This window comes from Mauremys reevesii, linkage group 1 (genome assembly GCF_016161935.1).
Source record: "Mauremys reevesii isolate NIE-2019 linkage group 1, ASM1616193v1, whole genome shotgun sequence".
Classification (NCBI taxonomy): domain Eukaryota; kingdom Metazoa; phylum Chordata; order Testudines; family Geoemydidae; genus Mauremys; species Mauremys reevesii.
In genome coordinates this window covers 331,203,217-331,230,984 of record NC_052623.1, presented here as the reverse complement: position 1 = coordinate 331,230,984, position 27,768 = coordinate 331,203,217, and the positions used below count along the sequence as shown (strand labels likewise).

At 40.4% G+C, this 27,768-nt stretch overlaps 1 protein-coding gene and 1 long non-coding RNA gene across 2 annotated transcripts in view; one reads left to right on the top strand and one right to left on the bottom strand.

The window, feature by feature from the left end:
* The window catches only part of C1H12orf40 (chromosome 1 C12orf40 homolog), a 30,568-nt gene extending 7,169 nt beyond the window's left edge, over nucleotides 1–23,399 (bottom strand). The window contains exons 1-10 of the mRNA XM_039516142.1: nucleotides 23,273–23,399; nucleotides 17,005–17,044; nucleotides 14,687–14,825; nucleotides 13,698–13,830; nucleotides 11,207–11,273; nucleotides 6,996–7,199; nucleotides 5,005–5,138; nucleotides 1,315–1,832; nucleotides 972–1,044; nucleotides 156–210 (exon numbers count right to left, since the gene is read on the bottom strand). Of these exons, the coding sequence (XP_039372076.1) occupies nucleotides 156–210; nucleotides 972–1,044; nucleotides 1,315–1,832; nucleotides 5,005–5,138; nucleotides 6,996–7,199; nucleotides 11,207–11,273; nucleotides 13,698–13,830; nucleotides 14,687–14,825; nucleotides 17,005–17,044; nucleotides 23,273–23,295 (1,386 nt within the window). The 5' untranslated portion in view covers nucleotides 23,296–23,399. The remainder of the gene's footprint in view (nucleotides 1–155; nucleotides 211–971; nucleotides 1,045–1,314; nucleotides 1,833–5,004; nucleotides 5,139–6,995; nucleotides 7,200–11,206; nucleotides 11,274–13,697; nucleotides 13,831–14,686; nucleotides 14,826–17,004; nucleotides 17,045–23,272) is intronic.
* LOC120391904 lies at nucleotides 19,002–26,119 on the top strand. The gene is made up of 3 exons (XR_005591517.1): nucleotides 19,002–19,867; nucleotides 24,577–24,662; nucleotides 25,457–26,119. It is a non-coding gene; the product is annotated as an uncharacterized LOC120391904 (long non-coding RNA).
* Nucleotides 26,120–27,768: the final 1,649 nt, after the last annotated feature.

Below are 27,768 nucleotides of genomic sequence, written 5' to 3'. Positions count from 1 at the left end.
TCACACAGTACCCACCCCCCAAACAGTAGCTGTCTGCTGCTTTCTGGAGGTACAGCAAAGAATCTGATCCAAAGTGTCTGGCACCAACATTTTGTAGTATATAGCACAAAAGTATATTTGTCTCCTTAAGCAAAAGCGAAGTAAAACTGTTTTACCTTTTCAAATCCAAAGACTTGTGAGCACTCACAAGTGAATTGTTCCAGAGGAGCACTGTCACCAAGGAATAAAAACAAAATAAGGTCCTAAGGTAAGAGATTCATACTGTGGTTTTAAGCATCTATTTACTCCTCAAATGAAAAATATTACTACTAATCTTACAGTCCACTTTGATTATTTTCATAAAACATAGCAATACTGCTATTTGTAAGCTCATGGCACTGCTCTAATTACAAAATGCATTCCACTATTACAATTTGTTAAAGTTATATATTTTTTAAAATTCTCAAGATATAATACAAATAATTTGATTTTATAAACAATTTCTGTGGAACAGTATGCTATTAAAGATTACTGAAGACAATGCCACTTTGTAAAATGAAAAGATACCTCCAGAGGAAAGACTGTAACATTGGGTACTTGAGCAACCTTGAGGTAACTGATGGATCTGCTCAATAATGCCAATAATGGCTGTTTTCTTTAAAAATATTGTCACACTGTCTATTTAACTTAAATAGACTTAAAGCACTTTGCATTAGTTTGAGTATGAAAGGCACAATCTAAATATTCATTTTATACAGTAGAGGATGATGCATGTTCAGAAGTATCTTGTATGTTAAATATTTGCAGACTTATGGGCTGCAAAGCTAATCTTAAAGAAATTTTCATGTTCTTATACTCAGTGGGTGAAACTGTGGACCCACTGAACTCAATTGGAGTTTTGCCACTATCTGCAGTAAAGCCAGGATTTCGCCCATCAAGTCTATCATATACAGATATCACCTTTTAATTTAACAATTGCTTATGAAACTTACTTATTCATTGTTGAATAATTCTGCATTTTTTCCTCTAAGTTAATCTTGTGATTATGGTGACTTGTAAATGCTCCTTAAAGACAAAAATTAAGCCTTGAATTTAAAATACAATTTTGAATTAAAACAAATTATTCCATAACAATTTTGATCAGAAATTACTATTAAATGACATATTAGCTCACAAGATGATTACCATTATATAATTTCACCTGAAACAAAAATACTCCAGTGCCTAGTTTCATAACATCTTTCTCACTATGACATACAAATCATGTGGCTCACTAAAACAATGGCAAAAAGATGGAAGCATAGTATTTTACTTCCTTGCATCACTTATACTTACCTGTTCTTTCATATTTTGAAGGATTTTCTTGGTTTTCAGAAGATATAATGTAATAATGTCCATCAGGGTATTTCAAGTGGCTTTTATTAGGCTGTTTATTTTCTTTATGGCTTGCATTTGAAATATTCTTACTTTTAAAGAAAGTCTGCTCTGGAACAGTGAAAATCCCTTTAAGGCATCTGTCTGCAGTATACCTTTCAGTACATTTAGTCATGTTATAAGTTTCTCTATTATAAGGACTACATCTGTTGGATATTTCATTCATATCATCTGGATCTGTAAATAACTGGCTGATACTGGCTTGGTTAACAAAAGGACCACAATATTCCATGGAAGGAATATCATGAATCTGCGGTCTCTCATCTTCAGACAATGCTAGACCATTTTCATCGTGAGTGTCGTTTGCTGCTGTTTCTTTCACAATACCAAATAATGGCTCTTTTATTCTGTTGTTGCTTCCAGAATCTTTACCGGTAATCAAGGCTGGAGTATTACCAACAGAGTTTATATAGTCTGGACTTTGAGGAAAAAAGAGAAAAAGCCTGCTCAGTTCAAAAGTAAGCAAAACACTAAATGCTTAAACATTAAATTACCAATTTTAAGTTAAGAATCTCAAAAAACCTTTACTCTTTATGCGCTCCATACTTACGTCTATCAAAAACATATGTTCTTTTAATGGATAAATTCTCCTGTATTGTAGATGTGGTTTTATAGTAAGGCAAAAAGCATAGAACCTAGACCTGCAGCTTTAAAGAGAATTAGAATTCAGCTTCATGCCACCTCTGGACATAACAGGGGACCTGAGATGTATCCTCTTGCACAAAGAGCTGTGAATAACCAAATCAACCACTGTATGTCACTACTGCTCCACTCATCTGAATTAGACGCTGGACTGTGCACAACATCCAAATGCAAGACAATCTTCTTTAGGGTTTTTAAAAGGTGATTTGTTCTTGTAGCGTACAATTCCCCTCTGTACAGAAGGCCCATGCAAAGTCTCTGTGTCACTTAAGTCACTGTTCTTAAGTGGTGAATAGGCCTTGTGCAAACTCTGTGGACAGAGGGAAATTTCATTTGTATCTAGTGGCAGTGATTTACATTTGGCAGAGAATTTTTTAATAAAGTAGTGATGGGACCAAACATACATTTTCTTTTGCCCATAGTACAGCCTCAGCCTACAGTAGGGGTGACGTTAATGACCACTATAATTAAGGCTGCATAAATATTTCCATTCTAAGCTCACTTGAACCTTAATGAAATTTTCACCTTTTAAACTAAAACTTTCCAGCTTTGGATCCTGCCTGCAGGATAACTTTTTGGAGAGTCTAAGTAAATAAGTTTAACTGTTTTTGAGTGCATAAGTCTTTTCTGAACACCACACAACTTAAACATCTGGAAAAATCCCTCACTGGAGAGAAATGCGTTGGTGTGTTCTGGAGAAAATTGTTTTTGATTTTGACCAAGTGAAGAGCCCTTTGGGGGAAAAAAATCATGCATACAGCACAGGTCCATGTACAGTAAGGAAGGATACATCATGCGCTCATGTGCAGCATAGTTTTTGAACAGAAATATAGAGGTACCTTAGTACAAGACCACATTAATGCTCTGAGAACTGACAAAAGCAAGAGAGTGCAAATCAATGGCTGATACTTCATCCTTGAGTCCTGTCACCAATGCAGGGCACAACTGCATGACAGTCAGAGAGAGAAATGCCACAGTGTTGCATACCATGGTAAAAGTTTTGGAGTGTCTGTTAGGAAATACTAGAAATTGGACAAAGACCCAAAATGATTCTTGGGTGAAAGCAGTGTCCTCTGCTTATGTAAAAACTGGCAAACATTTAAGTTTTGAGGGACTAACTACATGAGAGGAGAGGAAAATGTTATCTGCAGAAACCTATGACACATCGCTGTAAGAATGTAACAGAACTAGAGCTCTGCTCTTATGCTTCTTCCCTCCTCCCAACTACTATCTGCTACCCTCAGTTTCTTTTAACTACCTCTTATTCTATGGATTTACCTTCCCTGCAGCTCCTAATTGGTCTCCTCTCATTTCATTTTCCCATGTTTGTCCTGTCTCCTGGTCTTTCTTTCCCTCAAGTGGTATCAGTAATACCATGCTGTTTCTGAAATGGCCTTCAGTAATGTTGGCCAAAGCTAACCTGTGAGCATTATAACACCGCCAAGTGACACTATTTAATGCTAAGTAAAAATAAATGCTAATCTATAACCTAGTCTACTACTATTTAGAGTCATAGCCATCTGGCATTTGTACATTACATCCAAGTTTTTGGTTACTGCTTAATAAATAAATGCAAATACACTAAATTGTTATTTTAAAAAACCTCCTGTAATGCCCCAAGTTTTCACTGTACCTTACAAACAATGAAAAACACATTTCCTACCTTGAACAACTGGCAGTCAAAGGCAAGATAAGATGTGGGACACCAGTTCAGATAAGAGGTTGTAGGGATTATAGAAGAAGAGAATCAAGTATGGAGGAGGGAAGATATGAAGGACTGAGAGAAGCATTTCTTCAGCAAAGAGGAGGAAAGTGTTCCAAGCTTAAGGTGGAATCCTTGAGTGGGAGAAGGAGACAAAGTGGGAACAGTAAGAAGAGAGGATTGAAAAAAGTGCAGTAATGAAGGGGCATGAGGAAATGAAAGCGGAAATGTAGGTGAGGCAAGATTATGTAGGGCTTTGAATGTGATGCAATGAGGGCCAGAAAGTTAATGAAGGGATTCAAGGCTGGGCATGATGTGGTCAGAGTGAGAGAACAGGAAGAGGACTTAAATCATTTGCATTTTAGATAGCTGGGGAAAAGGTGGGAAAGGCGAGAAGCAAAGAGAAGTTAAATGTATGGTGACCAAGGTTAAGGTTAGTGCGTCAGTCCAGTGTTCCTGTAGCTAGTGCTGCCTGCTACCAAGTGAGAAATCCACAGTCCCTTTCTTGTAGGGATAAGCGAATAGACTGGGTGTACTTGAGAAGAGCTCCCATTATTGTGCTTCCCCGATCACTCTAGTCAGTGTTGGAACATGATGATGGATTCCAAAAGGCATTCTGTCTTGCCCTCCTCAGTCATATGGTGGATCAGGAACTTGAGAGCAAGTGAAGGAATAAACTGGGAGGAAAATTAGACTCCTTAGGAGCTCAATAGACATGCAGAGAACCCCTGGAACAAACTTGAAATAAGATATTTATTATAAACTGCATATGACCCTAAGCAGTCAGTTAATAGGTAAAGTTTTTCTCTTATCGGCACATTTTTTCAAAATATATTTTATTTCATGTTTCTATTTCTCCTTTGTGAAAAGGGAATGATTTCATAAAAAAAAATCTTAATTAGAAAAGGAAACTAGAAGAATTATTTAACCAACAGGAGGCAAGTGCATGCTTTTGTTTGTTCTGCAAATTACATGTGTAATGGAGAAATTCAGTGACACTACTGAATAATGTAGTGAGAAAATGAACAATTGAATCTAGGATATTGAACTAAAATAACATTTTGATGTATTTCAGTAATTTGTAAGTAATCTGGTACTTTTGTCATTTACATTTCTTCCCAACTTAATTTTCAAAGGCACCCAAATACAATAAAAACTAATCAAATCATGAGTCTTGAAAGTCCTTTCTTTCTTATTTTTAAATGTGACTGTCATTTTTTCTTAAAAAAAGCAAAATCCCTGCCTACCTATTCAGTTTCTTAAACAATGTTCCCAATGGTCCTGCTGTATTGGACTTGCTGAAAATGCATTGCCTGTTTTGGGATTTTGAAACCCAAGGATCTTGCGAGAGAATATTTCCTGGCTGAGAAAATGGTAGAAACTGCCAAAATATTAAATATAGAGAATAGTTAAATTTTAATATTTAAAATGACATTTCACATTATATAACTACTGTGATTCTTTTTAATTTTTTACAATAAACTTTAGCAAGACAATGTCCTTTCTATTTCTATGGGGAAAAACAAGATTTTATTCTAATACAGTTGAAAAAATGGAATAATGCTATTTATTTCCATAAATTCATTATGGAGGAAAACATTCATTGTATTGCTCTATGTAACAGGCCAAATCCCACTTGCCTTATTCACAGAAGTGTCAGCCGACTTGCAAACAGACGACCTTCAAATGTCCATCTAGCATCCAATGCCCTCAGAACTACAAAGTTCTGACTTCCTGAACTTGCATTAAGATGGCATCACTAATAGAATTTAATAGGCTTACATGTGTGTGAAAAAATTATTCTCTAAAAATAAAAATATTTTAGCAGGAAAAACCCCTCAGAATTGCTATTGTATTCTTTCACATAATTTTTCAAATCTAAAACAAAATAAAACTACAAAATCACATGGCCTAAGAATAGACAACTGTCATTCATTGCCTTAAATCAATATTTTGTTATGCCATTTTAAGTTAAAAGGTATCCTCTGGAGCAGGAGTTCTGAAACTTTTTCAGAGCATTGACAACATCTTAATAGAGAGATTGTGTAGGGCAGAGGTAGGCAACCTATGGCACGAGTGCCAAAGATGGCACGCGAGCTGATTTTCAGTGGCACTCACACTGCTCGGGTCCTGGCCACCAGTCTGGGGGGCTCTGCGTTTTAATTTAATTTTAAATGAAGCTTCTTAAATATTTTAAAAACCGTATTTACTTTACATACAACAATAGTTTAGTTATATATTACAGACTTATAGAAAGAGACCTTCTAAAAACGTTAAAATGTATTACTGGCACGCGAAACCTTAAATTAGAGTGAATAAATGAGGACTCGGCATACCACTTCTGAAAGGTTGCTGACCTCTGGTGTAGGGGGATGTTGTGTTATCATAAATTAGATTGTACTTGCTTATGTGGGAGAGTAATATTAGGAAAATATTTCATGTATTTTAGCTGTCTTTCCTGTTTCCCACTCCTGCATTGAAGTAGAGTCAGCACCATATTACCAGCCAGCTCTCCATAGAGCACTTGCCGCTGTCTGTGTGTAGCCCATACAGCAGGGATGGCCAACCTGTGGCTCCGGAGAAAATTGTGGCTCTTCAGAAGTTAATATGCGGCTCCTTGTATAGGCACCGACTCCAGGGCCGGAGCTACAGGCACCAACTTTCCAATGTGCCAGGGGGTGCTCACTGCTCAGTCCCTGGCTCTGCCACAGGCCTTGCCAAACTCCACCCCTTCCCTGCCCTGAGCCTGCCATGCCCTCACTCCTCCCCCCTTCCCCTCAGAGCCTCCTGCACACCACAAAACAGCTGATTGGGAGGTGTGGGAAGGGAGGGAGGGGGAAGCGCTGATGGGCGGGGCTGCCAGTTGGTTGGAGGCACTGGGAGCAGGGGTGAGGGAGCTCATGGGGGGTTGCTGACGTATTACTGTGGCTCTTTGGCAATGTACATTGGTAAATTCTGGCTCCTTCTCTGGCTCAGGTTGGCCACCCCTGCCATAGAGCTTGCTTAGCCTTTACACTATTGTTATGTATTCATGAGTACGAACTCAGAGAAAGTTCTGCATGTTCATAAAAATCATGCTGGGCTTATTTTCAAACCAACCAATTTTTTAAAAAAAATAATGTCACTCTAAATGTAGCTTGCACCAGTCAGCAAGAAACCTTCTGCCATTTCACTAGACCCATCCCAAAAGAAAAAATTGTATTTAATATAATTCCTCTGAAATGACAACATATCAAACCTGTTTGCTCTGCTTCTCCTCTTCGTAGGCCACTTCCCAAGGACTGCATGCTAGGTTCGTTCTGAAATTTTGTTCTGGAGATTGTTTGTAATTAGAAGACCAGGAAACTGAAGAGGACACTGGATAGGAATTACAGTCTGCTGCTAGATTGTTCAGATGTTCAAGACTAGAGTCTGTGCAAGTTGATTCCATAACTTGTGATAACTTAAGTAAAACACAACAGACATTTTATTTACCTAAAAATATTTTGGTTTAATGTTACACTTTCAGTAAAATTCTGTATTTTACAGAATACATTACACATGTATCTACTACAAGAAAAATGTAAACCTATGTGACCTAGCCATATATAAACTTTTTCATGAAGAAGAAGAATTCTGCCAATGCCCTGTTTCAGCAGTGCACTTATGCACAAGCCTAACTTTACGCATGTGCCTAAATGTTATGATAAATGGAGATGGACTTAACCATGTATTTAACTTTAAACATGCAGTAAAATTCTTTGCTGAGTTGAGGCTTAAATTAACAAAATGGAATACTTTTCTCTCTAGCCTGGAGAGCTGTCTTGTGGGAGGGAGGGTGCCATGTTGGCCCAAGCCGGTCAGCATATAAAGGAGATTTGGAGGCAGACTGGGTGAAGTGCCATGGGATCTGTAACTACACAGATCCTGGTGGTCCTTACACCCAGCATAAGGAGCACGTAGTGTCAAGGTCGTCTGTTCAAACTAATGGACAATGCCTTTGCATTGCAATCCGATGGCTTGCCCTAGCCTGGAGAATGTGAATCTTCAGACCCATTCTCTCTGCTTAGTACTTTGTACAAATCCCACTTTTTCAGGCTTTGTGGGGGATGGATAAATTTCACCCAGTGCAATTATTTATTTTTAATAGTTTTTTAGCCCATTAGTGTCTCCATTTTTGGATGCAAACAAGCATGCAGGTGCAAATGCTGGTGCACACTTTTCAAAACTGCCTGACACCTGTACGTGCACAGTGTTAGCAAGTATTTGCACATATAAAGTGCAGGCACAGATCTAGGGTGACCAGATGTCCTGATGTTATAGGGACAGTCCCGCTATTTGCAGCTTTTTTTAAAATATGGGCTCCTATTAACACCCACACCCGCTCGTCCTGATTTTTCACACTTGCTATCTCATCACTCTACACAGATCTGTACATGCAAGTGGAAGTCAGGTAGAGGCCCAGATGACAATCGGCCCCCATGAGTTCTGGACAGTCTATACCAACCTAAAATAATGGCCTCTCTCTCTCTCCAACCAGTATGAGGGATACAAGTGTAGTGGAAGAGTTTTACTAAAGTAATGTCTAGGAAAGTAATTTATTGCAAGCTGTGATCTTTGTAAAATACATTTTCATAGCCAAACACCTAACCTAAACCAAGTAATTCTCCTTTGCTCAAACAAAGGATTTAATCCTACAAATAGGTCTCTCTTTCTTACTCTCTGTCTAAAAAACTTGGCCCAACTGCACGACTTTAGGAACAGTGGATCAAATTCTCCACCAGCATAACTGCACTGCAATCAGTGGATTATGTCAGTAGAGAACTTGGCTTAATTGCTAGGTCTAGAGAGATTTTATTTCTTTATTCATAGAAGAATCTGTGTTTAGTAGCTGCATCTGAGCAGCTGATAACTTTATTCAAAGGATGCTTTTCACAAAAACTATTAGAAGTGTAACATTTGCACAGATCTAATACTTCAATATCTGAATTCTAAGGCCCTACACTCGCACTACCAAAGCAAAAATGATGGTTGAGCTTTATTGTGACACACTGGGGACAACATGGTTTGGTTAGCCTAGACAGAGAGAAAGGGCCTAATTGAGTGGAGCACAAGTCCTAATGGTCCCACCTATAGGCCTGATTCACTTAATGGATTCTTTGACACAACCCAGGCTCTCAGTTGTTGACAGTCTAAAGAGTACAGTGTTATGAATTGCCAGCAATCACTGCTACACCAAGGAGCCTGGTAGTGGGCCAGCAAAGCTGCAGAAGTGGGTTGAGGTAGGGCTAGGCCTTCTGGAGAAGTGCTGATTCAGCTTCTTTCATAGGCATCTTCTAGCAGTGAGCCTCCTGTGGCTAATAAAGCTATCCTTCCACCTCCTACTCAGCTGCACCCATCAGTACATGGGTTTGCAAGTTGCTAAACCATGGTTATCACCTCATTTGGACCACCTAAAACAGTGGTTCTCAAACTTTTGTAGTGGTGACCCCTTTCACACAGCAAGTCTGAGTGCGACCCCCCCCCTTATAAATTAAAAACACTTTAAAATGTTTAACACTATTATAAATGCTGGAGGTGAAGCAGGGTTTGGGGTGGAGGCTGACAGCTCGCGACCCTACAGGTCATAACCTCACAACCCCCTGAGGGGTCCTGACCCCCAGTTTGAGAACCTCTGATCTAAAAGAAGGCAAACAAACCATGTTTTAACTATGGAACTCCTTTAAAATATCCATGAGTTGGTGACATCATATTTTATCCTCCCCACTTCTCCTCTTGGGTAAGATTCAGGAAGGCTAAAAAAAATCCCTCTCTATATTTTAAAATGATTTTCCACTAGTAAAGTTAATTCAGCTCAAACAGTAATCAAGTCAACACGCTATATCGCATTCAAAACTCTGACTGGAAATCAGGATGCCTGTATGCAAATAGTCTAATTTTGCTCACCGATGCACAGGTAAAATAGGTGCTGCACTTGCATATGAAAACAGAATTCAGCCTTACATTTTTAATCTATAGTTCTACATGTCACCAAAGGTTGTCTGTGGCTGACTGGAAACAGGTTTAAGAGAGCCCACTCCCTTTAGTGGCGCATACAGAATTTCTTCTTCATGACCCCAATTCAGGATAGCATCTCTTTTCAGGAAAGCACTTAAGCTTGTGCTTAAGTCCCACTGACTTCAATGGGATTTAAGTATGGTCTTAAACTTAAACATATAATTAAGTCCTATTCTGAATGGGGTGGATTAAAGCATGTCCTTTCCTGAATCTGGGCCTAATTAAAAGTCCATATGTGAACATTACTGATGGCCCACTACACTATAAGACAGATTTTGCCACTCTTACTCATGCCGAGTAGTACTTTGCTCCTAAAAAAGACCCACTGAATTGATGAAACTGAACAGGCTTATTGGTTTGAATCTTAATGGGCATCTGACTACATAGAAACGTTCAGAATCTCCAAACCTGACAACTGCAAAAAAGCTTAATTGCTAGGCCAGAGCCTAACCTCATATAGAAACTTAACTATTTTACACTACAACAGAAGAAATAATTACTGGATCTTAAAAAATAATGATCTTTCCCATAAGTATATAAAATGGTGAAAGTAAAAGTGAGGTTAAATTAGTCTATTAACATTATCCCGTGGCATCCATTAAAAGATTAGGTGATGTGCGAGATTCCCCCCTGATCCCACATCTTTTTGGCAAATGCCTTTAAAGACTGCACAGATTTGTTTATGATAGATTAATGACATCTACCCTAAATTCAATATACTTTTGGAAATGCTTCTAATGGATTTTTCAGGGACAAATTCTCTTCTCAGTTATACCCCTACAACCCCATCAGTTTGAACAGGTCTAGTGGAAGCAAAATTTGTTTCAAAGTGTTTTGGGAGACAAGATTTGAGGGCCAGATTTGAGGAGAGATTTGATTTCTATAACCCTGCCCTTTCCCTATTTATCTTCCATTGTCAAGTTGCCTCCCATCCCCTGGGCTCTGCCAGTGCTTCCAACTTTGTCTGCCAATTTCTCAACTTCTTACAATGACCTCTGTGTCTTCTTCCACGTGACCTGCTATGTGTGGTACACTCCTGCGAATTCATCCTCACAGCCCATACCCTGTCCACATTTAAAGATTCATTTCTGCCATGTTGCTCATAGTGAAACAAACTGACTTTATGTACATTTTACATAGTTTGCTTTTTGTTGTTCCCATTCCCTTTCCCCTAACCGCTGTGTACTTGTTTGTCCTTACTGTAAACTCTTTGGAGCAGAGACTGTTCTTCTTGAGTGTTTTGAAACCACCTACAATAATTTGGCAGATAATTGTAATGATGCAGCATAGTCTTAAAGAGGAAAGCTTCACTTCACATCAAAATCAGTGAGATTAGGCATTGTTTTAAAAAACAATTTAAGGGTCATTGGTTTACAAAACTGATATCAAGTTAAAAATGTATATTTAACTTACCCGAGGTTGGTATTTTATCTTGTCCGTGAGATGCTTTCTTCTGTTCTCTAATACTTGTTGTTGTATTCTTGTAACAAAGTATAAGAAAAATCTATGAGATTTCGAGTTCTTGGCCAAAATTTTCAAAAGAGACTCATGATTTTGGGTACCTATCTTGATATATCTTAAAAGGGCTTGATTTTTCAAAGAGTCCTGAGCAACCACCATGGTCCATCTGAAAATCTGGCTCCTTTAAGATGTCTCAAGTTGGGCACAGAAAGATTGAGGACTCAAAATAATGTTTGAATACAGTGGCCTGCTCCTTAGATACAGCTACTGCATGCAACGTCTTACATGAGTAAAGAAATAGTCATTAGTCACTTCTGAAAATCTAGGGCCTCATCTACAACTTTTTGTTTGTTCAAAATACATTTCCGAACTCCTTTATATTGGTAAGGACGTTTATGACCCATCTAACTGCAACTTAAAGCACTGGTGTGAAAATATTTCAACCCTAAAATATTGTATTTGTTTTCCTACTCATAATTTACATTTCCTCAGAAGATCTTTTCAAGACAGGACTATCTGGGTAACAGGACAGCTACAAGCACAGGCAACACAGATACCTCCTCACGAGAGCAGATTCCCTGCTTCAAATCCAGAACAGTCCTAGGCTCCCAATCACCCACTAGTCCTCCAACTGCCTTCTTCCCATGGTATCAGTCATGAGCGGTGGGGAGATGACAACATCGTTATCTCTATATTTCTATCTTATCTAATATAGCCAGTGCTGGTGAGCACCTGGCTCAATGTCTGGAAGAGACTGAGGGATGGAAGAGACTTAGCTGGCTAGAACTTAATCTGGATAAGGGTGAGGTGATGGTGGAAGGCTGGTAAAAGCAACAAGAAAATATAGTGAGAATTGTATCTGTCCCTCTGTGGAGGGTGCATAAATAAAATAAAAAAAAATGCATGTCTGTCAGTTCATAAATGCTGAGATTTTAAAGCCAGAGGGACCATTAGATCATCTAGTCTGACATGCTGTATAACACTTCTCTGCACCCTCTCCAGTTTTTCAAAATCCCCTTTAAAATGTGGACACCAGAACTGAATGTTGTATTCCAGTATCAGCCTCACCTCCCTACTCCTATTTACTACTCTTCTGTTTATACATCCAATGATTGCATTAGTGCTTTTTGCCACAACATCACACTGGGAGCTTATGTTCAGCTGTTTGTCTCTTTGACTTCTACATCCTTTTCAGAGTCATGGTTTCCAGGAAACAGTCCCCTATTATGTAAGTATGGCCTGTATTTATTTGAAGTGTTGCCGGATTTCCATCTGCTGTTAAACAATCACATAGCAACAGTATTTTCCATCTTGCTCCAGCTAAGAGATTGCAATAATTTCTTCTGGATGCAGACCTTGCTACTGTGATCCCTACCTTTGTTAACTCAACATTAGACTACTGCAGTGTGCTCCATATCGGGCCGTATCTTAAATGAAACCAGAAGCTGCTGCAGAATCCAGCGGTCCACTTTTTAAGGAGTGTATCTTGCTGAGAGCACATGATACAAGTGCCCTAGGATCTGCAAAGGCTATCTGTAGATTGCAGGTAGAATTTCAGGTGTTTGTTTTGACTGAAATGGCTTGGCACCTACTACCTACTCGAGAGACTGCTTCTTTTCCAGAGTTATAGTGCCACACCACCAATCGGCAGAGGTGTTCGATCTCAGTTTGAAAAAAGAGAGGGGTCTGTTGGCAGCATGTTCTGTGTGAGGGGTCCTCAGCCGGGGGACCCAGTCCCTTCACTTTGGTCTGAAATAGCACAACTTTGTTGACCAGGAGGTCCTGCAGCATGTCCTGCAGCAGGCTTTGGGGGAGGGATGAGCATGATAAGGACTGTTAGTTTGGATTGAGCATCTATGGGCAGCTTTTGGGCTTTTGGCCAGTCAAAGCCGGGAGTATGGAGAGGAGCGAGGTGCGGAGCGCGGCGCAGCGGGCATGACTGGAGAGGACTGCTGGTCGCTGGGCCTGCTCTGGCCTCTGGGCTGCTCTGCTGCGCGCGCGGCGCGGGTCGCGGCTCCCGCGCGCGAGCTGCGCGTGCTGCTCGAGAGGTCCAGAGAGCCGACGGCGCCAGCCGCGCCCGCATCCATGCCTGGCGCAGTCGTCAGTCGCCCCCCGCCGCGCAGCCAGCCTGCCCCCCCCCGCAGGGGGACGCCTACATTTTGCCGCCCTAGGCACCAGCTTGTTTTGCTGGTGCCTAGAGCCGCCCCGTCTATGGGGCTGGCTATTTTTATTTTTATTTTTTATTTTTTTTGGTTGGGGTTGTGGAAGTTGCTGGTTTTACTCTTGTTCTGATTGTATTTTTCAATTTTGCGATGGTGCCTGGATTGGCACTTTTAGAATATATCTTTTATAAATCAAAAGGAAGACAGAAATGGCATCATAAAGCTCTTATCTTTGTTGAACTTCATTAATGTTTGACTAATGTCCATAATTATTCAAGTACCTGTTCTGGATGTCAACTAGGCCTATTTTAGATGATGTACGTTGTGGTGACATGGGAAGTTCAATATTCTGTCTCCTTGTAGGAGTTTTTAGCCCCTTGTTCAGATCCACATGGACTGGTTTTCTCACTCTATCTGTAATGAAAGTGTTCAGAGTGTTAGTATCTGTGTCACAGAGAGATATGAGATTTCTGAATTTTAATAAGAACGCAGAACCCACTCTTCACTCTACATAATCAATATGAAATACATCTGTTTTGTTTATTTGCCATTATCACTATCTGAACTGCTTATTAACAACTCTATTTTACAGTCCATTATAATATACACTTCTTTTATCCATCAGATTTTGGGCACTGCAAGGCTCTATTACACTTCTCATTTAGTTTCTGAAGGCTAAGGTGTTCCCACAGCTCATGAAAAAACTTGAAAGGCAAGGCCTCTACAGTTTGATTCATACAAAAATGCAATACAGGACAACAGTTAAGGTTCAGGAGGTGTGGAGATGTTATTGAGGAGATCAGGGTGGGACAACTGTGAAACAAATGGATTTTGAGGAGGGATTTGAAGGAAGTAGGGATTTGGGGGTAGTGATAGGGCATTCCAGAGTGATAGGATGTTCCATGAAAGTTATGAAAGTGGAAGTAGTATATGAATGGAGTGTTTAAGCAAGAAGGTCACAAGGAACCAAAAAAAAAAAAAAAAGGTGTATGATGAAACAAGTGCAGCTACTTAGCTAGGTGCAGAGCTGTGCAGAGCCTTGAAAGTGAAATTATGCCGCTAGCCAAGATTATTAGGTTCCTCTTTTGTCCTCTGACTTTTTTGTGCGGTTGTTGTTTCACTTTCAGTTAGATTTTGATTAAAGATAAATTGAATTGTTGACACAAGTTACAATCTTACAAGGGAGTACAGAAGAGTTGAGGCAGTAGCAGTTATAGGTTACAGTAAATGGGTCTTCCAATTGTAAAGTCTATTACTATATTATACTCACCAGCAGTGTCTTTCTTGGTGGATATCTGATTAACAACATACAGGTTGAGGAGATCTAAACTGACTGTTGAACTTTTAGGGGGTGATGATACTCCTAGGAGCTTCATCTTTGATCTAAGCTTTTTCTTTTCAAAGAATTCCTATAATTTTCAAAAGACAGAACAATAAACTGCTTGATATATACTACAGAGCACCACAGAAGTATTTGTGGTGCATATTCATGATTTAGCTGCACAATTGCCTTTAATATCAACAAAATCACATGGCTGAATTGCTATACACACAAATCTAGCATTTACATTCACTTTCATCTCTTTTAAAAAGATTATTTCTTGTACAAATATTATTTGAATTTCTTTTTTTAAAGCTAAATGAATGACGGTGCTTCTGATGGAAAAATTCAGTCTCTGAAATTTCACTGTTTCAACCTTCACCTACCTATTAACAATTTTAAAAAAATTCATACAAAGTTTTAAAGCATCAGACTCCCTTGAAGAAAAACAACTTCTATTTTTCAATAATTTGAAGAGCTGAGAATGTGTATGCACATTATAAACCAGCAAGAAAATCAACAAGGATTATATACACATGGCCATCCACAAAGATGCAAAGAGCTTATCATTCTCTTAGACGGCCTTCCTTGGCACAGAATATACAGTCCTATGAAATAGGGAAAAAGAAACTCCCATAGCTGCCCTCATGTGGCAATAGTCTAAAGCGGATCTGGTTAACACTTCTAAAGTCTATGGATTATGTAAACTAGTCAGTTTAACATTTGAATTCTGTTCATAGAAATGCAGGGAACAAGCTTTGTGCAGGAGAACAGATTATTAATAATCATCCTGAGATCATCAGTATCAAATGCAGCAAATAATACTGAATGACTACATAAGAACAGTGATAACTTGTTCATTTTAGCCACCACAAGGACATCAAAGACTCCAGGCTGTGCCAAGTTACAAAATGCAATGCTTTTCATGGGAATATAATTTTGGACTGGACCAGTAACCGCCCCCATGTGATATTTGACAGATTTCAGATATAACTTTTTGGTAAATATTTCCCAGGATAAGCAATTGTATAATAATATTTCAAGTTATTATGATATTTGTCTTTGCAAAATACACATATGCTTCAGGTAAAGCTATTTCCAATTAGGAAGACAAGGGGCCAAATTCAACCCTGACATAAGTGAACACAATTCCTACTATCCGCCTCTTCTAATCCTTTTATTTCCCTTAGTGTTCTTAACGCTGCCTCATAATCGTCCTTATCTCCCACTTTTATCCCCTCCCTCATACTCTTCTTCAATCTATTTCCCTGTCACAATACAAGAATTTTCTGAATGCCTCTACCCTCAAAATCCCACACTTATCCCTTATCAGCACATATCCAGATACAGTCCCATACGCTGCCGTCTCATTACCTCCACACTTATTAAATGCACTGTTTACTGTTATTGCATCAAATTCCTCTCCAACAGCTCCTGGACCCCCTCCAGCCAGCTTCTACCATCTCTACAATGCTGGAGCACACTACATACTTGTAATGTTATTGATTGGGAGAGTGTTTGAAGAGAACAAGGGGACTCCAGAGGGTCATCCCACTGCTGAGAGTCTGCTCCTGGGACTGGCTACATCCTACAAACCTGCTTTTCCTCCTCCTCTATGGCTTGGTGAAAGGCGCTGCTTGGAATCTAGTCTCCATAATCTATTCTGTGTCAAGGCCCCTTGCCTGGGCTACCCAACCTTGCCTCACTGCTCCTAGCTCCTGCCAAAGGAGAATGTCTGTTCTTATTATAGTTGCACCCACCTGCCCTCCCTCTCTCCTTTCTTGCCTATGGTTTGACATTTCCTCTGCTTATATCAGGCAGAATTTGATCCACTCAGTGCACTTTGGCAGCCAGAAAAAAGTACTTGAACATTCTTAGGTTTAGTCCCAGGAAGAGTACATCTATATGTAATTAGCTATTTGTTGAAATGACCAAGTATTTGAGGACTGTGAATCTGCAAGCTATTCCTGCAGTCATAGCTATATAACGGGCATATGTTTGTAATGGGTAAGAAATTACTAAACTTTGCATGACTCTTATGCATAGAAATACACACACAAATAATAATTAAAAATCAGGAATTCAGCTTAAAACTCTCCTAGACAATATATTTTTTCCCTGAAAAGTTACTCTGAAAGTACGCACTCTAGTCCAATCCCACAGCACAGTACCTCCCTTCAACTGCTTTGAAAAATTATCTGCATGTGAAATCAATGTTAAACATTTTTAGTCATGTAAAATAATTACAAATAGCTATAACAATTTACCTTTTGCTTTCTCCTTTCCTGTTTAAGTATGATTCTGCTCCTGAAAGGCGGCAAATAGCTAATTAGTTCTTTAAAAAGGGATTATTATTTATTTGCTGAGTGTAGTTTGAAGTTGAGACATGAGGAGGCAGGACTGTAATTCTTAGTAATACTACCGAGAACTAAATGTATAAACCCTCGCCTCTGAGGATGAGACAGTGGGCCAGTCCTCTGCTGGTGAGTCAGCATAGCTCTAGTCAGTTTGAGCCATGTCTGTTTATACCAGCTGGGGATCTGGCCCATTGTCCCTAAATCAGGGGTAGTGATCACAACGGGTAGTGATCAATGGCTCCATGTCTAGTTAGCAGCCGATATCAAGTGGAGTGCCCCAAGGGTCAGTCCTGGGGACGGTTTTGTTCAATATCTTCATTAATGATCTGGAGGATGGCGTGGATTTCACCCACAGCAGGTTTGCAGACGACACTAAACTTGGAGGAGGGGTAGATACGCTGGAGGGTAGGGAGAGGATACAGAGGGACCTAGACAAATTAGAGGATTGGGCCAAAAGAAATCTGATGGGGTTCAACAAGGACAAGTGCAGAGTCCTGCACTTAGGATGGAAGAATCCCATGCACTGCTACAGACTAGGGACTGAATGGCTAGGTAGCAATTCTGCAGAAAAGGACATAGGGGTTTCAGTGAATGAGAAACTGGATATGAGTCGACAGTGTGCCCTTGTTGCCAAGAAGGCTAACGGCATTTTTGGCTGTATAAGTAGGGGCAGTGCCAACAGATTGAGGTACATGATCATTCCCCTCTATTCAGCATTGGTGAGGCCTCATCTGGAGTACTGAGTTCAGTTTTGGGCCACACACTACAAGAAGGATGTGGAAAAATTCTAAAGAGTCCAGCGGAGGGCAACAAAAATGATTAGGGGGCTGGAGCACATGACTTCTGAGGAGAGGCTGAGGGTACTGGGGTTGTTTAGTCTGCAGAAGAGAAGAATGAGGGGGGATTTGATAGCTGCTTTCAACTACCTGAAAGGAGTTTCTAAAGAGGATGGATCTAGACTGTTCTCAGTGGTGGCAGATGACAGAACAAGGAGTAATGGTCTCAAGTTGCAGTGAGGGAGGTTTAGGTTGGATATTAGGAAAAACTTTTTCACTAGGATGGTGGTGAAGCACTGGAATAGGTTACCTAGGGAGGTGGTAGAATCTCCTTCTTTAGAGGTTTTTAAAGCCAGGCTTGACAAATCCCTGGCTGGGATGATTTAGTTGGGGATTGGTCCTGCTTTGAGCAGGGGGTTGGACTAGATGACCTCCTGAGGTCCCTTCCAACCCTGATATTCTATGATTTTATGATACTAAATACATTGTGCACCTAAAAGTCCAAACCTCTAAGTGACTAACCAGCAATGTAATTATCTATTTTTAAATCCTTAGAATAATACAAGAATTTTTTGACAATATATTTATTCCTGCATTTTTTCAACAGCCCTATTTCTGCCTTTTCTGCCATAGCTCAACAGTAGTACAGATGTTATAGCTCAAGTTCCTCATCATTCTAGGCTTCCAAGATTATAACCCACATTTTGAATTGAAACCATAAGTAAAGCTGTTAGCCATTACAAATCTTATTGGATCATAGCATCCTGCATCACTCAGATGGCAGGTGATTATATTCAGTGCTATCTGGAGCTTCTAGGTGAATTTCAAGGTTAGCCTTATGCAGAGCATATACATTTATTTACAATTTACTTGGAAGTTTTAAAAGTGTTGTGTGTTTTTTTGACCTTTAAAGTCCTCCATCCACTTGTGATACTGTGATTGGATGTCCACCCTCACACAAGGCAGAGCAGGTTAAATCAGGTCGATCGACCTGATAAGATGCACCTGAGGGAGAGCCAGGGCTTGAAAGCCTGATTGATGATTGAGCCCAGCTGGGAAGGGGTAGAAAGGGTTGGTATAAAGCCAGCAAGCTGCATCCAGAAGGTGGCTGTAGATGAAGTAGCCTGTAGTTACTTTCTGGGAGATGTGTGTGGGGGTTACAGAGCTAAGTAGGCACTCTCTTGGAGGAGGGAATTTGGGTTAGTAAACCCAAAGAGGATGGGAGGACAGAAAATAGAGCAGAGAATTAGCAAGGAGTCTAGGGAAATAACAATAGGGTCTGGGAGCAAGCAGATTATAGTTGCTGGACATAGGGTCTCTGGATGGGAACCCTGAGTAGTAGGGGAACCTGGGCTCACCCATCAGCTGCTGGGAAAGGGGTATAGGACTTGGTCTTGGGTGAGGAGTGGATGAAGATAGCTGATCCAGTGGAACTTTGATAGCCTGGAAGGACTGTACAGTTACCTGTCTGGAGGGCTAAGTCACAAAGAAAAAATATGTAAAGTCCCAAAGACCAAGTTGGTGCCTAGTGAAAATGAGAAGACAGATGGGGGTGTCAGCCCTGGATCGAGCTAATCTCGAGAGTAGTTGGAAGGAGATGCTGCCCTAGCAGTGAGTGGACCTGTGATAGGGACCTTCTGTCTCTTGTTTTTAACATGGCTGCTGACACCATCTGAGATACTGGAGCAACCAATCCCTTCCTGATATAAATGGAGGCAGGTGCTGCTAGAGGAGCATCCTGGTGAGGAGCTGACTTTCCTCTCTGGTTCACCATAGTCTTAATTTCAGGATACAGTACAAAACCAACCCATTTTCTCAACATTGCTGTGAGGAAAATTGGTATATTGTCTGGAGGGCTAAGTGGTAATTATGGGACAGGAATCCAGGAGAGGGATGATTTTGGGATGATCAGCTGATGATTGAGGGCCTCAGTATGTGGGAAATCCTTATGGGAATAGGAATATGAAGTATGAAGGTCTCTTTTCTGCAATTACCAGGTGAGGATTGGATGTCTCCATGGAACTGTACATTTTAACTTTTTGTGTAGTATACAGAGTGTTAAGCACTTTATAAATATATCATATGTAGTTGCAGTAGGTGGGGCCCCCAGTCAAAGGCAATTTTTCTGCTGCCTAAGGTGCAAGTCCCAGAACTACCACAGGAATCCTGACATGCAATTAACAGCAGTATTGGGTACTGTAATAATACACAAGGGATATACATTTTTCAAAATGAATGTTATCCTCCTAGATATTCTATGAGATATATATACACATACACAGGATAGTGCTCCCAAGCATTTAGGCCAGTGTTTGTCAAGATGAAATTTCCCCCACATATGTAGTGCTGAACAACTTGAATCTTACAAAAAGGCTTACTTATGCATTTGGAATTACTTTAGTTTGATTCTCCATATATGGTTAGGATGATTACAGAATTGTTTAGCAAGGCTAACCTCAAAAGCCTGGTGAAATCCTTTGAATTCTAAATTTCTAATAGATGGTGAAGTGCTTTTTATAAAAAAAAAGTTTTTTTTTTCAAAATCATTTGGTATAAAAAGGTTAGTAAACCTGCTGGTGGTGACTTTACTGTTTCTGTACAGCTCAGTAGTCTCCGCCTCCCCAGAACTTGATATAAAAATAGCTAGGATAATAGAAAATACACATTATCAACTTTCAGATTTCACTGTTGAAAGAGAATGGACAATCTTGTCACTAAAACCATTACTGGGAGCAAAAGGCACTGAAGGTTTCCTCTCTAATTAAACTTTGGTCTACTGAATTGTAGGCATTTTATTTTCAAAGTTTTCTAATCAGATGATGAGCTTGTCTCCTTTTAATTTCTCATAATTGAGACACGTACATTTGGCTTCTGACAGTGAAGATATTGAATTTGATTAGAAATTTAACAGATATGAATAAAAGGTTGTAGTTAATTCAGACTACAAAGGTTGCAGAATACAAAGTTTGAAACTGTTTCCAAATTTCAAGAAAATGAGAACAAAATGTGTTGATAATTGATTAACATGGTTCTATTACAGCTAAGAATTTAAAAATATAAAACATCAAAGTTAAAATGACTTGGAAACTAAAATCAGAAATGTAAAGTTACAAAAGACTTCTAAATTTAATTTAAATTTTAAAAGAAGTCAGAAGATTTACAATGTGTCTTGGACCATCAAATCTCTGAGTGAGCCAATTAGGCCTTGTCCACACTGACAATTTTAGGGAAACTGCATACCATTGCTTTAGTACCACTGCAACTCCCCCAGAGCTCCCAATGAAAGGCGCTCTAATGCATAGTGGCTGCCAGCATCATGTCCTTTGTATTTGCTAAAACAATGGTGGGAGACTTCCCTCAAACTCACTCAGTTTTTACTCTTCATCTTTCCAAAATACCATATGATTAATCATGTTTATTATAGTAGTTCTTAGAGAATGGAGTCCCTATGTGCTAGGCACTGTACAGATAGAGTACAAGACTCCTACCCCATGTCTGTCTTGTATATTTAAATTACAGCCTCTTTGGGGCAAAACACACAAGCAGAGTGAACAATGTGATGGCAAAATGTTCCACTTTTTCTGTGTATGTGGGGCGGGGGTACTTAAGTGCTATGATAATGCTAATTAATAATAAGAGGGGATAAGCCAAATGGGAAGGGCAGGGGCGAAGATGGCCGAGTGTGCAGTGAAGCTCAAGTGAAGAGTGAGGGGGGAGGGTTGCGGGTAAACAGCCAATGAACACTCAGCAAAGAAGAGCCAGTCAAATCTGTATATGACTTAAAACTTATGGCATATATTAGGGGTAAAAGAATCAGATGTCTATAATTAAACTAAACTTATTCTAGTGACCAAAGCCCCCATCGGGGCTTGAACTGGGCAAACCCCTGTGCCTGTCCACAGAATCCCGTTGCCAGGTTCAGACCTGAAGAATTTTTTTTTTAAAACCATTTAACTGTGTTTTTTATTCAAACAAGAAAAATCTTCTTAAATGCGAAATCTTTGTCTCCTTCTGATAAGGAAACTGAGAGTAATAAATAAGGCTAGGGTTTTTAAAGGTGCCTAAGGGAGTTTAGGCTTTCTTGAAAATTCTACCCTAAAGCTATAATGGTGTGGTAGATAATCTTCTCAAGCATAATGGGAATGTGAAGGAAGGAAAGAAAGTCCATTCAAAGATGCTTTACCCTTCTCTTCTTTCTGAGGAGGACCTAAGCTAAGAGATACAATGGGAGAATTTACTAATAGTGATTTTGAGAGTCTTTGTAGCAGTCTGAATTAGTAGATCAGTGTTCAGAGAAAGCACAGTAATGCTGAAATTCCTATCACAACTGAAGATAGCTTGACAAAATACTGAAGAGATCAATCCTGCACAGGTGGAAGAAAGGACTAGAAGACCTAATAAATAGTTTGAACCCCTAATTCCTGTTCTATACAATCCAAAATTATTTTCTGTGAATTAGTAATGCATGCAATACAAAAGTTAAACATGTCATACTACTAAAAACTTTAGACAAGTAATAATAGACTGAAACTAACTTAACATTTAGTATAGAAGCCTCCTGTACTGATAGTATCATGCTGCTGCTGAACAAATGTTAAAAAATACCTGTTCCAGTTAACAACATACACATTTCATTCATGCAGGTGTAGTAAATCCAGGTCAGATGACACTGCAGTAACAACACTTTCTGTTATGGCCCCTTCACCCAGCCCCACTCTGTCCAGTCCTGTTTCACATAGGGCCCCACACTGCCCAAACAAAAAGTAAGGACGGAAGTATGTGCAGAGAAGCCATTTCTGAACGTCCCACCTTACCCAGTCCTGGGAAGAGACTCCTGTGCACAGCACAAATGAGGGAAGGCCAAGGAAGGGAGGCCCCTTCACACAGTCTGACTGTGTCAACTCGAAAGTGAGGAGGCCCATAGTGTACAGCACCATGCTACCCAGTCTGGGCAGGGGGAATGCTTAGGCCACATTGGGCACAGCCCAACACTGCCCCATCTGGGCTGGGGAAGTGTGTAGGCCTCAGCGCATACTGTCCCACGATTCCCAGTGTGTGGGGGAAGCATGTAGGCCCCATTGTGCACAGCCCCATGCTGCTGGTCTGGTCTGAGGAAGTGTGTAGGCCCCATTGCACATAGTCCTACGCTGCTCAGTGTGTGTGTGTGTGGGAAGCATGTAGGCCGCAGTGTGCACAGCTCCAGCCTGCATGCTCTGGGGTGGGGGAAACGTATAGGCCGCATCGCGCACAGCTCCAGCCTGCACGCTCTGGGGTGGGGGAAACATATAGGCCGCATCGCGCACAGCTCCAGGCTGCAGGCTCTGGGGTGGGGGTCAAAGCCTCACACTCTCTCGGGGCCTGGTTGTGCCTTAACAACGAGGCCCTGGACGAGCGTCACTCACCGGGAGCCACCAACCCAGTTCATTGTCTGAGATAATGAGTGCAGAGGGCTTGGAGGGCCGCTGAGGGTGATGGGGCGTGACTCTCGCAAATGACCACCCACACCAAGGCAGCCTGCCTGCGGACCGGCTGCAGCTGGGACTGAGCAGAGGTTCTTCTGTAATAATGGCTCACAACCAGTGGGACTGCTGGCACTGAGCAGGGAGCCTGTCTCTCCTCTTCCTCTCCCTGTGCTCTCCCTGCTGGCAGAGTGGCAGCCAGCCAGCTTGGACTGCTCAGAGAGAAGCAGGAGAAAGGAAGTGGTACCTGCCAGGTGCACCAGCAGGAAAGGAATGTGACAGGCTTAGGAGACAGAGAATGAAGGAGGCCCCTTCTCACAGACTCTGAACAGGGGAAGGCTACTGTGATGGGGCAGAATGAGTGGGGGTGGGGGTCCTGTCCCTTGCCCTGGCAACAAGCTACCAGCTTTCCTTCCACACAAGCTGCCCCTGGTCCCCAAAGGCTTCTCCAAGTTGCCCCTGGTTGAACCAACTTTGAATGGCAAATGTGTTGTCTTATATCAGAGTTGAATTTGGTCACAGAGGTTTGATATTTTCTATACCACCTTTGTTCTTAACTATTGTGCAGCACTTTGTGGTATTACTTTGAGTCAAAGGAAAAAAGACCACAAGAAACTTTTTCACTTGTTTCATTTACTGGATCTGGTAGTTAGGAAAATTGTCATGAATGAAGATTTAAATTACTTGATTATCTTTTAGTGTAAAAAATATTGACATCCCCCACCCCAAATCGTGTTATTGGAGCCAAAATCATGAAAAGTTCTTTCAAACTTAACATAAGGAATCACATTTATCTCTAGTGCAAGACCAGTAAAGTCAGTGAAGTAACAACAATATGCTTAGACAGTAGAGAAATGTAGCACGGTGTCCATGACCACATTATGGCTTTATTCCAAGCATCTAAGAGCTCCACAGGATTATGACTGATCTGGTGCAGCCAGGTTAATTACGGGTGACTGCATGGTCGCTGCCAGTCCATGACCGGACAGTGTCCCCTCCTGACCTCAAGTCCAATCTTCAGAGCTTAATGTAGTGAAGTAACACCAAGGATGAATTTGACCTAGGATTTCTAATATTTAAATAATATGTTTTCACTGACAACATTTGAAAGCTTTTAGACAATGGGCTCAGGTATGGGATGATGTCACACATACAAAGGATTGCAAGACACCATTATTCTTATTCATTTTTGGAAGGAAGAGCTATTGAGTTTCATGATTTTTTTTTTCAATTGGTTTTCTTTGCAGTGAAGTACAGAGCAAAGCTGTTTCCTCTGTTCATGAAACTGAAATAACCTGATGAGAGAAATAGTCTTGAAGACTTCACTTATTTGGTAATTTTTTTTTATAGCCACCTCATCAAACAATAGAATTTTCCCTGGCCTCCTTTGTCAAGCACCTCCCCACACCCCAATGCTCCCATGTTGAAGTGCTCAGAGTGGCTTGCCAGGAGTACTTGAGGACAGAGAAGGTACAGTTCTAAAGTTGCTGCTTTTTCTTGGGCACAATAAGGGCACAATTTGTTGTAGAGGTGAGCACTAACAGAGCCTACAGCCTCTGCTCAGTAATGACTCCAGCTCTCTGCTTTCCTTCAGCAGGACTATCTCACGTGGAGGGAAGTGAATTAGAACAGCTAATGTAAAATGCTGTATTTATTAACCAAAGGGAGATATATAAAAACTGAATTTTCAACTCATTTATTAGAAATAAACTTTCTTCATGATTATAAATGATTCTCATGTCTCTTAATAAGTCCTTTCATTTTATAGTTACTTCCAAGCAAGTGATCTCAGTCTGTTACTGGTTATGATAAAGGAAGAGCGAGATCCACAAAGGTGTTGCAACACTGAGCATCACAGGGCCTAACTTTGGGGCACCTAGAAAATCACAGGGACTACACTGCGATTCACAAGGTTGAGTTAGGCACTCTATACAATGAATGGGGAGAGATGGGCACCTTAGAATGTAATCCACAAAGCCACATGCTAGGTGGGAACCCATGTAAGCTAGCCAGAGAGAGGTGTGGAAGTCTGGCAGCAGGGAGGCAGCTATCTCTGCTTAGTGACCCAAGAAAAGGAACCAGCTGCCTGACTCCAGGCTGCTTAAGCATCTAAGGCATTTCTTGCAGGAATTTTGTGCTCCATCCAAAATGGCCAGAGGAGGAGGTTTCTACCTTATAACACCACGTGCCGCATCCAACAAGCCATCTCCAACAGGTGCTGCTCCTTCACACACACTGCACCTTGGCGTGCGGCAGCTCAGGAGCTGATCACAGGCCCAGGATTGATACACGGCGAAAGTTTGACTCTCCTCGAAAGCACTTTATGCTTATCTGCCTTGATCTCCGAGCTGCGGGGTGGCTTCTTCCACTGCTATTTTTGTTGAATGTTTTTTTCTGAAATACCAGTGAATAGTTCCACTAAACTTAAATAAAGATATTTGCTATTAAAAAAAAAACAACTTTACAACAGGGGTCTCTCACCTCTCAGTGGGGTGCTCTAACAACTGAGCTATTGGATATTCTGATATTCTCTCCTGAAGCTGTTCCACTTCGGATAAATAATGAGTGATTGGGGTAGGGAAACTGGACCAAGAGTCTCCCATCTCTCAGGTGGGTGCCCTAACCACTGGACTACAGTCATTCTCACTTTCTCTCTTTGGCCCAGAGACTTGGGTGCCTGTATCTGGGGTTTAAGTGCCTAAATACTTCTGTGGATCTAGGTAAAATTGTTTACTTAGCAAATGAATGTATGATAAAATCTGAAGACTCTCACAGCTGGCTTTAAATGAAGTCTATTACTACCGAACTTTTGTATGTGTTAATTTAACACACATTTTTTACTCTGTTTGGCCAGAATTTTCAATCATGTCATCAAGCATTAGGCAATTAAACATAAGAACATAAGAATGGCCATACTGGGTCAGACCAAAAGCGGGAGTTATATTGAGCAAGCATTAGCTGATGAAACAACATTTCAGAGTAAATATGAGGGTCCTTAAATGGTTTCTTGGTTAAAAGGCCTAATTTGACATTGGCCTTGGGGATTGGAATTGGGCCTGATCCTGCAAACTTTGGTTACAAGCGTAGTCCCTACTTATGTGAGTTGTCACATTAAATTAAATTGAACTACTCCCATGAGTAGAAGTATTCGTGTGAATAAGGATTTGCATGATCAAGCACTTTTTCATTTGGCTCAGATCAAAGCCGATCTTTCCTACAATAATATATAACCATGTGGAGTGAAATAAAAAAAAGCATGGTCACAAAATACTAGGGACGCTACGATATGTACTCATATACTGCATATCTTAGAAATCATTTACAATTGAAGTCTAATATTAAATTAAGTAGTTCTTAATGCAAATAGAAGAAGAAAATATTTGCACAACCTAACATCACAGTACCTAGTTTACAGAAGGGCAACAGAAATACTAAGAAGTCATCCAAAATGAAGAGCTGTAATCAACTAATCAGCATACTGTAGAAATACAGAAGAAAAATCTCTAGTTAAAGTAGATGTTAAAGGACCAATTGTGTGAGAGTCTAAGCCACTCAACTCCCATTGAAATCTGTGTGTGTGTGTGTGTGTGTGTGTGTGTGTGTGTGTGTGTGTGAGAATTAAATGTATTTTAAATGTTGAAAGCACAAAATAGCAAGACTATGGGACATACGGTATCTATCTATTTTAAATTTACCTTTGACTTTAATTTCAAATCCCCCAATGTCACACCAGCCAGCTCCCACTCTACAGGGACACTCCACCACCCTCATGTCTGTTACAGCCTCCACAAGATCCCATGGAACCGGCCTAGAGGCGATCAGGTAAGTGGGCTTTTGCCTCAAATTTTGCATTTTATATTATTCAAAAGATATAAAAGAATTTTAAAAAGTTGTGAAGGCTGGATGATATCATTAAATGATTCTCTTGTCGCCTATATTCCAGCTCTAGTATTGCATAATGTCCACAAGTAGTGCAGGGCACTATAGCGATGCAGGAGCCAGTTGGCATCCTCATGCACTCTCCATTCTAGTTCCTAAATATTCCTGTGTTCATAGAACTTATCTAACCTAACATTAATCACCTCTATTTATGTTCCAAAGAATGTAATGTTACCTGAATACAACCCATTTCCATATGCAATGATTCTATTCCTTCCTTCATCACAACTCTACTGTTTGGAAAAAGCAGAATCTATTAGATCTCCAGGGAGCAACATGATGGCTGCAGTATACTTTGTTCTGCTTGCATCTTGGCCTTTAGAAGTCATTCATATCCTCCTTATTTTTCCTTCTCTGGGATTGTTCTTCCATTCAGAAAGTGCATACAAGTGACTTTTAATGTATTTGTTTGAAACCAGTTTTATCAATAAAAAAGCAGTCAAATTACTTTAAAAAAAACCAGACATATGCATATCTCTGGATCTCCAGGTATGCATGAC